The 12564-nt window shown below is 35.8% G+C and overlaps 1 protein-coding gene across 10 annotated transcripts in view; it reads left to right on the top strand.

Moving 5' to 3' along the window:
• Positions 1-12564, top strand: part of MLLT10 (MLLT10 histone lysine methyltransferase DOT1L cofactor) — a 143295-nt gene that overhangs the window by 66305 nt on the left and 64426 nt on the right. For 9 of the 10 annotated variants that reach the window (XR_012041216.1, XM_072854427.1, XM_072854426.1 and 6 more), the window contains 2 exons: positions 3001-3096; positions 11491-11746. Coding sequence is in view for 9 of the 10 variants with exons in the window: in XM_072854427.1 (XP_072710528.1) it covers positions 3001-3096; positions 11491-11746 (352 nt within the window). In the remaining variant the exon portion in view is untranslated. The remainder of the gene's footprint in view (positions 1-3000; positions 3097-11490; positions 11747-12564) is intronic. The other variant, XM_072854431.1, reaches the window with a different exon arrangement.

A 12564-nucleotide genomic window follows, 5' to 3' on the forward strand; every position in this document is an offset into this window, starting at 1 on the left:
GCTATAGTAAGCTGGGTAACTAGCACTGATGAAAGGCTTTTGGATCGACAGATTTGATGGATAACATGGCAGTCTTGCTGTAAATGCTTCTGTTTTCTCTTGATCCCTGTTTGTTTTCTGGCAGTATGGATAGCACTTTTGGGATTGTTACATTTAAGAAATTATTGAAAAGACTGTGCAGTGCATTTGAATCGTGCCTCTCCATATTTTTTTCTTTCTCTCAAATGTGTATTTTCTAGGTCTAAAAAGATCAAAACAATCCCCCTTCCAAAAAAACCCCGAAAGAAAACAAAAACAACCTGCCTGATCTAAAACTCCCTCAACAAGCCTATATTAGATTTTAAATAATTGAAATCCTGCCTTATGGTGTACATTAGTGTAATTATGACACCTGCACACTTGGTTACAAAAGGGAAAACTCCATATTCAATTATTTCATTCTTCAGTTATTTTCATTCTTCAATTATTTAATTCTATCCAAGTGTCACACTGGGGGAAAAAAAAAACTTCAGTGTATGAAAAAAACAAACGTAGAAATCCCCATCAGCCTTTTAAAAAGTTCTCTTGGACCTTCCTTTGAGTTTTAAAAAGTGTACAAGAATCAAAAGGACTTTGTATGTTGTATTCTAGCAAGTACATTTTTGCATGACATTTTGGTGAAGATAGCTTTGGTACTTTATTTATGAATTTTTTTGGCTAAACTGTATTTTCTTCCTGGCTAAATGAGATTATAAGTTGAGTTAAATGGGTTTGGGGCTGGGTAGAGACAAGGTAATCTCTAAGTCAGTCAGCTGCTATTTATAGTTCATAAAGGTAGAGACAAATCTGTTTTGCTTTCAGTTTTGCATCTAGATTGTCAATTAACTGATTCTACTTTATCAGAGAACTTGAGAACCCATTCTCTTATTCTCTTGGGCTGATTCCATGAAACACGTTTCTGGTATTTCTTCCATTGTGACTGAAATAGAAAGCTGACACTTGGTGATACGTGAATAGCGCATGCACATGTTACATCTCCTCCTGGTGCTTGGTGAGAGTGGTTGTGCAGTCACTGTTGAACAAATTATGTTTTCTTTTGAGGGTCTGGATAATCATATGATAGAGGACAATCACCATGGCTTATTTTCAAAATTCAATACAGCTACTGAGTTTTCATATGGCTGGTCGGACTTACACATTTTAAGTTGTCTTTCTCATCTTTTCAAGCTACTCAGTATTTTCAATGACTCAATGAGGATTTTAGACCCCTTGTGTCAATCCATATGTATGCATTCTTTGGTAGCTAGCTGTTGAGGCACTCCTTCTGAACAAATGGCCATAAGATTATACTGTTATGCTGGGTTTTGTGTGAGTACACAAAAATTCCACAAATTATAGTTAGGCAAAATACTTGAGCGCTAGTAGCTCACAAGTAACCTTCTCGCACATCTGCAGTTTCTCTGCATCTTCTGATGTTGACTGTCGAAATAAACCATATTATGATACTAAGGAGAAAGTGACCCTCTAGACTTGCTTTTATTGAAGTGGTAAAAATATTGAACTTCTGTGTTCTAAGTTGAATTGTTAATTTTGTTAGGCTCTGTATTTTTTGTATTTGTCTGAATTATTTTCCTGTTTTCAGCTGGGATAGAGTTAATTTTCTTCCTAGTAGCTGGTATAGTGTTTTGGATTTAGCATGAGAATAATGTGATAACACATGGATGATTTAGTTGTTGCTAAGCAGTGTTTATCCTAAGTCAAGGACTTTTCAGCTTCCCATGCTCTGCCAGCCAGGAGATGCACAAGAAGCTGGGAGGGAGTATAGTCAGGGCAGCCGACCCAAACTGGCCAAAGGGCTATTCCAGACCATATGATGTCATGCTCAGTATATAAACCGGGAGGAGTTGGCCGAGGGGCAGTGATTGCTGCCCGGGGACTGGCTGGGCATTGGTCGGTGGGTGGTGAGCGGTTGCATCACTTGTTTTTCCTGGATTTGTTCCTCTCTCTCTCTTTTGTTGGTTTTCGTTACAATTTATCATCATTATTGTTCTTGTTATTATTATTTTATTTCAATAACTGAACTGTTCTTATCTCAGCCCATGAGTTTTCTCACTTTTGCCCTTCCAATTCTCTCCCCCATCCCACCGGGGTGAGCAAGGGTGAGCAAGCGCCTGTGTGGTGCTTGGTTACGGACTGGGGTTAAACCATGACAATTATTTAAACAAACACAATTTGGATCTGATTCCATAATCCTCTAAGAATTGATTTCTGTCCATATGGAAGACTTCTATTATACTCTAAAGGCTCTGGGTTAAGAAATTATTTTCTCTCTGTTTGCACAATTTTGTCCAAACTGCCAATGCTTCATGTTGTGGTTAATTTTTTTTTTTTTTTTAAATTCTCAGCCTCTTTAGAAAGCACACTTGATTTGTATAGCTTTTCATATTTTTTGTTCAGTTTAACATGGAAGTTACTGCTTTAGTATGTAAGCTGTATGCATATTTTTGGGAATGAAATCTAAATCAAATTTCACATTCTTCTGCATGGAGATGTCAGTAGGGGAACCAAAGCTAAAACCTTGCATTAATTTACAGTAATATCCAAAGAAAAAAATACTGTGCAGGTGCAGAAATGCAGGAAAACAAGAATCTTTGGTGCAGAAATGCAGGAAGACCTCTGAAGCAGAAGCCATGTCTCTGTTTTTAATCCACTTTTTTTGTTGATTAATTGATTGTTGGGAAGATGGATAATATTAACAACAGTGGATTCATAAATGCTGGCTATAATTGAAGAATTTCAGTTTGTGCATTTTGAAAGCAAATATAAATACTTGATTTACTCTCATAAAATTATATTATAAAAATTTCAAAACAATAATGTTGTTTCCATTAAAATAGCACAGGACTATTTTACAACACATTACTATCTCTCTTAAATTTTGATAACACTTGACACTACTTAAAATGGGTTATGTTAAAGATGAAGATGAACTTAAGTTATATTCTCTTTTATAACTTCTAGAAATATAAAGAGAAAGATAAACACAAGCAAAAATATAAGAAGCAGTCGGATTCCTCACCATCCTTGGTTCCATCTCTTACTGTAACTACAGAGAAAGTAAGTCAATGTGTTTTCCTCCTCTTCCACTTCAGTTACTTATGTTGAAATTTCATGGTGCAGTCATTCCAGTGTATATATCGGAGCTTTAAAATGCCATAGATTCTGTAATTATCAAACACACTTGGTATTTTTTCCTGTAATGTAAAATCCTAAGATACTTTGAAGTTTATAATATGAAGAAAGGCTTAAATTTTTGTAATTGAATAGTGAGTGATTTAGTGGCACAAATCAGGTGCCACTGATACTCCAGTAAGTTTTATTTCATTGACTTATGTTTAATAATTTGAGAAGTGTTAGAAAATCTTTCCTTTGAAATTCACTTGTGTGTGCTGAGCTGCCACTGAACCTGTAAGCATTTAAGCTGGTAATTAGCAAATTGAAGCTTGTGCTTCATATACTTGTAATATCACATTGCCTTTTTAGCAGTCTGCTCCATTAGGTTCTGTGGTCTTTCCGTCCTGTTAATGTGCTAGCAAATATCTAACTCAAGGGACAATGTAGAGGGTTAAATAATAAGAACTTTTCTCATTGTACTCTACAGCAATCACTTTTGCTATCCACCAAAAAAATAACACTAATGATGGTATTACAAAGTGGGTGGCGGTATTGAGAGATGGGTTTTCTGACTTCAAAGTTGGAAAACATTTGTTCCATTCTTGTGGGAATGTTTGATGCCCGAGTCAGGGAATCATGGTTTGAATTAATTAGCTGTCAGTACATAGAGCACTGGTTTTTTTAGCTGAAACTTGTGTTAACTGTATGTAGTTTGGTTGCTGAGATGCAATATTCAACAAATGTGTCTATTTGCATATGGTACACCAAGACCTTGTCAGGACAGGGTAAAACAATTGAAATACCAACTTATTTCTGTGGTTCCTGGATAACTAATGGTATCAGCTTCAAGAATCATCACCAAGAAAGTTAGTTTTTTAGTATGCTTTGGATATTTCTTTATTCTCAATAGTAGGAGTATTAACTTGAGGATGTGTACCTGTTAACATTCCATTATTTGTGACTCGCGCTTCTGATAAACTAGTCTTCTTTCTGGTTCTACCGTGTTCTTTTCGACACTGTTTTGTCAAGTGAGACTTACTAGTCACTGGTTTTCTGAAACTCCCAATAACTCTTTATTAAAAAAAAAAGAAAAAAAGAAAAGGTAGAGTCAACCTGCCGCTTTTCTATTTTGATTTGAGAGTGATTAGACATTGCAATCAGTGAGTGTGACAGTTTTTATCGCAATTGTTGTAAAAACTCTTTGAACAGTACTGACTGGTCCATGTGATTTGTTATTTAATTTTATTAATTTGTCCTGAACATATTTCTCTTGAGTCTGAGACAACTCATAAAATTCATAGCTTGTAAAATAATTTTCTTGTGTGGGAGCTTCCTTTAGACAATACAATTTTTGTTAGGCTTTGTGCTATCTATGATCTTATCTTACGTGAACATATCCCTTTTGTACTATGATTATCTAATCATCATCAAAAGTCTTAACGAAAAGTGATGTTGCTGTATATTTGTGTAAAAGTTAAAGAAAATATATTGAAATATTGGTTATTTTTGAGTCTTATCTATTAGAATATGCTTTTAATGCTGAAGACACAGTTGGATTATGTTTTCCTGCTAATCTGTTTTCTAATTGCTCCTCCCTAGACTTTTCCTAATTACAAGGTTTACGACTGAATGACGTACACTTTAGTAAGGTGAACAAGAGTAAAATCCCATTTTTAGCAGACCTCTATTTAATCCAAGTAAAAAACGAAAATGTTGCCGAGTTGTTGGCCATACTGTTAATCAAGATTGTACTATATATGCATGTATAGCAAATACTAAAGAGAACAGAAACACTCTAATTCTAGAACTTAAATTATAAATGAATTAAACTAAAGCAGAAGTATTCATTGTGGAATTTAAATATCAACGTGTCTCCTGTTAGTTTTCTTTTTTTAACCTTTTACACCCTGTCTTTCTTTTTATCTAAGCTATCTTCTTCATTTTTGACCTTCTTTTTATAATGCTTCAGACCATCAGAAAAATTGGTGTTCAGGTTGCTTTTAATGAAGTTACTAAGCGTGATTATGTTTTTAAAAATAAAGTATCTGCTGGATATTTGGAAGTGATTGTGGCTAGTTCTTTCAGCTATCTTCTTTTAATTTTTTTTTTCCTAAGTCCTTTTGATGCTAAGTCCTTTTGCTTTCCTAGGTTATATTCATAGTTTGTTCCTCAAAAATTTGAAATTTTAGTAATTAAACAAGCTTTGTTTTCTTCTGAGATAAATACTTGTTTCAGAGTTTTTTGTTAATGTGTTACTTTTGTGTATCCTTTTATATAGAGTTGTCAGAATTGGTTTGGACTTGATGTCTTTTTCACAGCCGTCTGTCTTTGCAGTGAATACATTATTTTATCATGCTCTATAATCACTTCTGCTACCGCATTGTTCCTGTTGGAGGTACTGGAACTTGAAATGAATTTTAGTTTTCCTTTTTAAAGAAGTTAAATCCTTTGTGATAACAGTGGTAATGACCATTTATGCAGGTGATGCCATAAAGCATGTTTTTATCTGGATGAGTGGCTTCTTAAGATATATACATGAAAGGCTGCAGAATAAACTGTGGATTTACATTATGTGAGTTAGTATAATTGGCTTGCCTGTTTGTTCTGCAAAATTTAATTCCAATAAATTTTACTGAGGTTCCAGTCCAAATGCTGTGTTGAGTTACGAGTATGCGTTTTGTGCATCCCTGTAATGTCTCAGCAAACACTGCTTAGTCTGGGTCAATTAAGTTTGAAAAAGTTTGAAATAACAAATTCTTAACTACTCTTGGATTAATGTATTAACACATTTTTCACTTTTCTTTTGGGGCATAGATGCAGAATGTTTTAAGAAGGACTAGAATAACTTACGAACTTGAGTTCTTTCTCTGTCTCTTTGGATGAGGTTTTCTTCTGCCCTTCCTCGTAGTTGGGAATTGCCATCAACCCTTTATTTAGTCCTGATAAAAGCTTCTCTCTCAGGTTTTGAGTTTTGGGAGGCTGGGTTTGTATCAAAAGTTTAAAAATGTGTATGGTTTAACAGATCCAGAAAAATATAGTTGTCTTTTTTCTTTTTTTTTTCCTTTTTCTGTTTTTTTTTTTTTTTAAACCCCAAAACATTGATGTACACAAAGATACACAAGACAATGTATCTGCTTTCAAATTGTAGCCAGTAACTAAATAAAAGATATTGTAAACAGAAAGTACAGCTGACTGGATTTTAACTGTAATAGTAGAGATGATAGTGATAACCCTCCTCAATTCACCCTGACTATCAGCCCGCTGTGGTTCTCAAGGGAGGTGATCAGGTCCTACTGCACTGGGATACAGAAGGGAATGAAATAAGTAGAAAAATCTCTATTCGGTATGACTGAACATCACTGTCCTACAGTAGTGTGGTGTTTGTGGGCTATGGGGGTGTGTGATTTTTGTTGTTGTTGTTTTTTGTTTTGTTTGATTGTTTTTTGCTTGGACCATTCCCTTACCATCTGGCATTTTAGTGGATGATTACCTGCTGTGGTCCTTCCCTTCTCTGTGCAAGACTACTGGCCTATAAATCTGTATTAGGGCTAAAGGCTTCTCAAGCCTTGGGATGTACTGTATAGCAAGAATGATGATTACGCCTTTACCATAAATCTGAAGCTTTCCCAGAAGTTTTAAGACTTGCTGCAGATGGGTGTATAACTCTTCAGTGATACATGGAGGGTGTAGAATGACCGTAGCTCTCTGTGCACCAAGTTGGCAATGTGAAAGTGAGCTTCTAGGAAAAAAACCTGCGAACTGGTTTATGGGAAGCATAAAGGATGCACACAGAGTTAGCTTGGTAATTGCACCAGCAAATACTGATTGATTTTTGAGAACAGGATTAACATTCATGACATAGCTAGTTAAATCCTCCCAAATAAATGAAGGAGTGGTGTTGGGTGACAGCATTGGGGGAATCTCCTTTTTGGGGGATGTTTGTACTTAAATAGAGGAAAATGACTCACTGGAGTGTGAGCAGTGAAGGAGGGAGCCTCGAGTAGTGTATTACATTTAAAAAGCATGTGCTGTTCAGCCACTGCAGAGGCTGAAAGCCAGTCATTAAATAACCAAAGGTTATTTGCTTCCATCCTCGGATCCTTGCTCCCTGCCAGTCTCACTTTCCTAACTTCAAAGGAACCCCCAAACAAACAAAAAACCCAATATAACTTTGCCATGGCATATATTAAGGGGGTTTTGTGACATTTATGTTAGACCTTTGTCTTTTATAACTTAGCGTTTTAGTAAAGCAGTTTGTTTAGGGGTGGGTAAGTTGTTGTATGAACCACTTAGCTTAATAATCTAAAGTTTGTGCTGCAGTTTTACCTTAGATCTTAGTGCATATCTTGTGGATTCTCAAGGTATCTGAGAAGTGCCCAACATATCTGTTTTAGGGCACTTCGTTGCAATTAACTCCTTAAAGTAAGGAATATAATCTGGGGAAAAAAATACTGACCAAATGATACCAATTTTACATCTCTGAGTGTCTATTGCATCATATTAGTGTTCAAGATACTCTGAGGAAGCATGTAGATTTCGGTATGCTTTATAGCACCTTCCAAAACAGAAATACCTGTTGGAGGAAAATTTCCAAAAGCAGAACTGCAGTGTGCATTGATCTCCAAAATCTGCTAAGAGCAGGGTTCAGGCTTACAGTCAAACCAAATCTCTGCACAGTATATGCAAATTAATGTCTACTTGTCATTTCCTAGCCCCAGCTACTCTGCAGAGCTATGCTAAACTCTTAATTTCCTTTTTAAAAGAAAAAAATGTGTCTGGCCTGTGCCCCCCCCCCCCGCAGTAAAGGAGAAGAGATACTAGATAACATCAAACTATGATTGTTGATACCTACAGAGAATTATCCTTGCAATTAATATTCAAATGAGTGGATAGGAGATAAGGATTAGGAAAGAAAGGAATTGGATAAGAGGAGAAATCCCAGATCCTAGAGAAAGCCTGACTTTTGTTTTGGGTTATTGCATGTCTAGAAACCTTTTGTTCAAATTACCCAAATTTGAACCACTGCTTCTTAACTCAGGTCAAGTGACACATAAGTTTCAGGAAAATTAAGCATACTTGTGGACTTTGTAATAGTTCAAAAAGTTAACTACTAAACTTACCTTAGAATTGGCTCAATCTTCGTTAGAAACAGTTACCAGTATAGTAATATGAATTTGAGGTGAATTATTGTTAACATCGTACTTTAACAGACTTAAAATTATCTTTCTTCACTGTTATTCAGAAAATCCATAATATATTTTTATTGCAGTTCATAATAGGGCTGTATTTGCAATTTTGAAAATGTTTTGCCTTTCTTTTAGGTAGGTAAATTAAAACAAATTCTTTGCTAGCTAAAAATTGTTGGATTTTAGATGGGCTACGCAGAGTTTGTTTCATACCAATGGGTGGATACTTTACAGATACTTCATACATGTTCATAATGATACATATTTTTTGTTTAGAATATTGTATAGTGAGATTAATTTTATTATTATTTGGCTTACTTGCTATAGGAAGAAAAAATAGCAGTAATTGAACAATATGAAAATATGAATAATTTGTTTATTCTTAATGTAGTGCTAACATGGAGACATTGTTATTTGTGGACCTTAAAGACATAATGGTACTCAACATGAGTTAATATATCAAATTTTCAGCTTCAAATGTTAAGATAAGTAGAATCACTTCTCTCAAGTGGCACAGAGGAACTGACAAAATTGAATTGGATTCTATAGTAGGTTTTAATACTGGATTTCTGTTTAGGGTGTGCTCTACTTCTTTTCACTCATGGGTGCAGAGTTTAGAAGCATTGTCTTTACATGGCTTTTTACTACACTAGGTCACATAGGTTTGGTGTAAGTAGGATGGAGAGCTTCAGCACTAGCCTAAGCTAATGGGGAAAGTGCTTGAAGAGTGAGTCTGGTTTTCTACATGAGCCTATTCTGCATGGAGACACTGACAGTATAAAACAAAGCATGAAGCCCGACCAGTTTGAATCCTTCAGATTCATGTATTACTTTGCTGTCTTTGGAGTCATTTGGATCTGCTGTTGTAGTTTGGAAAGCAGTACCCATCTTAGCTTGGTTTAGAGCGTTTGCATGGAACAAGTTAAAAAAACAACAGTAGAAACTAATACTAAAACAACAGACTAGCAGTAGAATTCAAGTGAACCAATTTCCATGGAAACCACATTTCTAAAGAAGCTATTGGCCAAGTTGATTCCTCCCCCCAGATAAACACTATGCCTCCCCCCAATAATTCATACAGGGCAGTGCGCAAATGGATCGAAATTTTCATCTTCCACAAAGCTTGCATATTTAGTTGTCTTCTGGCATTTGCAACTGAAAAGTAAGTTCTATGTAAATGTCTTAGCCGTTTTAGTAAAAATACAGAAAACTTTTTATACCAGCCATATAAAGCTGTATGTTAAGATAAGGCCTAAATTCAGCAAACATCCCAGTTGGGGAAGAGAAAACTTGTGTATCTGCTCGATTTTGAGAGGCATGTATTTGTGTGGTCTTTAATGGAGATAAATTTAGATACTATTTTAAACTCTCTTCTATAAAGAACCGAAAAACAAACTAAGCTTGTTTTGAACAGATGAGTAGCTTCTAGGTTTGATCCATGTGTTTTGCTGAAAAAGCTTTATACAGTCAAAAGGCTATTTTACTGGTTGGTTTGAGTATGACTTACAATAGAATATTATTTCCTTTTTCCTGATTTTGCTTTCATTTTCTTCTGATATTAAAATTCTGCTATCACAAGTTGAATTTTTTGATTGTGAAAACAATTATACTCCTTTGTGTAGTTTCCTAATGCTGTGCACACAGTTTCCCTGCTCACATAATTACTTTCTGTGAACCTATTTTGACTATTGTTCCCCAATATGAACAATTCTGACAAAATTTAATGGAAAAATAACGGGCCTAAAGATAAAATTATTGAAAGCCCTGTGAAGAGTTTATGGGTGTAGGAGAAGAGCCAAAATTCTTGGGGATGGGTGGGGGCTGAAGAAGAAATCTTCAGTGGGAGCTCGAGAGCATGTTACGCATTTTCCTTCCTGTCGTGGTTTAACCCCAGCCGGGAACTAAGCCCCACACAGCCGCTCGCTCACTCCCCCCCCAGTGGGATGGGGGAGAGAATTAGAAGAGTAAAAGTGGGAAAACTCGTGGGTTAAGCTAAAGACAGTTTAATAGGTAAAGCAAAAGCCACGCACACAAGCAAAGCAAAGCAAGGAATTCATTCACTCCTTCCCATGGGCAGGCAGGTGTTCAGCCATCTCCAGGAAAGCAGGGCTCCATCACACGTAACGGTTACTTGGGAAGACAAACGCCATCGCTCCAAACGCCCCCCCCCTTCCTCCTTCTTCCCTCAGCTTTATATGCTGAGCATGACATCATATGGTATGGAATAGCCCTTTGGTCAGTTTGGGTCAACTGTCCTGGCTGTGTCCTCTCCCAGCTTCTTCTGCACCTGGCAGAGCACGGGAAGCTGAAAAGTCCTTGACTAGTGCAGCAACAACTAAAACGTCCCTGTGCTATCAACACTGTTTTCAGCACAAATCCAAAACATAGCCCCATACTAGCTAGTATAAAGAAAATTAACTCTATCTCAGCTGAAACCAGGACACTTACTGTCAGGCAGCAGAGTCGTAGTAGGTAGCCAGTCATTCCTGCATGTGTCTTGGCCAAATAGATCTCATGTGTCTTCTTTACTAGATGATACTTAAGGAACTGGCTGAATGGGATTGTTCAGATGGCAAGGAGTCCTAGTGTGATGATGGGAAGTGAAGACATATGGGGCAGCTGGGCTTGTTGGAGTTGATTTTTGTTTGCTGTTGAGAATATAAAGTCTTAGAAATGCAAGTTCCTAAGTTCTGAAGCCTTTCATCATTTCCACTGCTGATGGGACACTTCCAGTTTGATAAAAAAAACTGCATAAGAATTGTATTTTCAGAAAAGCATCTAAAGTCTCATTTTTTCTTTTTAATTTTAAGAAGTAAAATAACAATATTCTATTTAAATAGAATATAAAGATTGTGTAACCATAGATTTGAGATTAGTCCATTGACCTCAATGAAGTAAAAATTTCAACCAAAGCTGATGTTACTTTTGTGCATTTTTTCCACAAAATGAAGTTTTCTGCACTTCAGTGGTTTGCTGAAAATCTTAACAATTCAGTTTACGTAACTCCTGCTGTTGCCAGTTACCTTAGTATTTGAACACTTCTAAGTTTATTTGAAAGAATGAGTTCTTTTAAACAGTTCTTTTGTTACAGTTTTTTGTGTGACTTAACTGTTTCTTTTCTCTTATTTCTTTTCTCTTATCAAAATGCTAGACATACACAAGCACTAGCAACAGCTCCATGTCAGGCTCCTTGAAGCGGCTGGAAGATACCACAGCTCGATTTACAAATGCAAATTTCCAGGAAGTTTCTACACACGTTTCAAGTGGAAAAGATTCTTCAGAGGCTAGAGGGTCAGAGAGCAAAGGGAAGAAATCTGCAGGTCATAGCTCAGGTCAGAGGGGAAGAAAGCCTGGTGCTGGAAGAAATCCAGGAACAACTGTGACTGCAGCTAGTCCTTTTCAGCAAGGTATTAATTGTTATGCTGTAACATGACGTCTACTTTGACATGAATTGGAAATCTTACATATTTAAAACTTGAAAAGTAGTTGTTTCACTTTGGGGAAAAAATAACTTTTTTTCAGAGGAAAAAATGTTAATTGTCATAACATGAAAAAGAAGGTGGTGCATCTTTTAAAGGGCAAAACTGATGCTTTTGTTTAGACTGTTAAGGTATTCTCTTTAACTGCTAAAACCAGAAGTTTCTTTATGTGCTGAAAAGTTAGTCTGGGGTAAAATTTAATACATGAATTTGAGTCTAGGGGTCTTTCTTAGCTCTTTAAGGGAATAATCGTAATGTTTTTTAGTTAATGCATATTAGAACAAAACTGAACTACCTAATGTATAGGATGCGGTGGCCCCTAAATAATTTTTCAAGATGCAGAAATTTAAAATCTACCATTTTCTCCAAAGTGAAAGACCTTTTTACTTTTATTGTTTTTTCATTGAAATACATAAGCAGAAGATGATTATGTGACAAGTATATACAGTTTATTTATCTTATGTAATACAAAAAGTTCAACTTTTTGAACATGCTAAAACCCACTAAATGCACCGTTGACACCGCTAAAAAGCTAATTTTATTATGGCATCATTGTCAGAGTTGAGGAAAGATAGAAAAAATTTAAAAGTCCGTTTTTTATTACTTAACTAATAAAACATGTTATATAGAAACACAACAAACTAGACCTTCTGTAAAGTAATTGTTTTTCCATAATTTTCACTGTGGTGTGTAGTAGCTGACTGTCCTTTCTGCTTTATAATGTTGCTCTTTCTTTGAGTTTATTT

This window comes from Ciconia boyciana, chromosome 2, assembly GCF_034638445.1.
Source record: "Ciconia boyciana chromosome 2, ASM3463844v1, whole genome shotgun sequence".
Lineage (NCBI taxonomy): Eukaryota > Metazoa > Chordata > Aves > Ciconiiformes > Ciconiidae > Ciconia > Ciconia boyciana.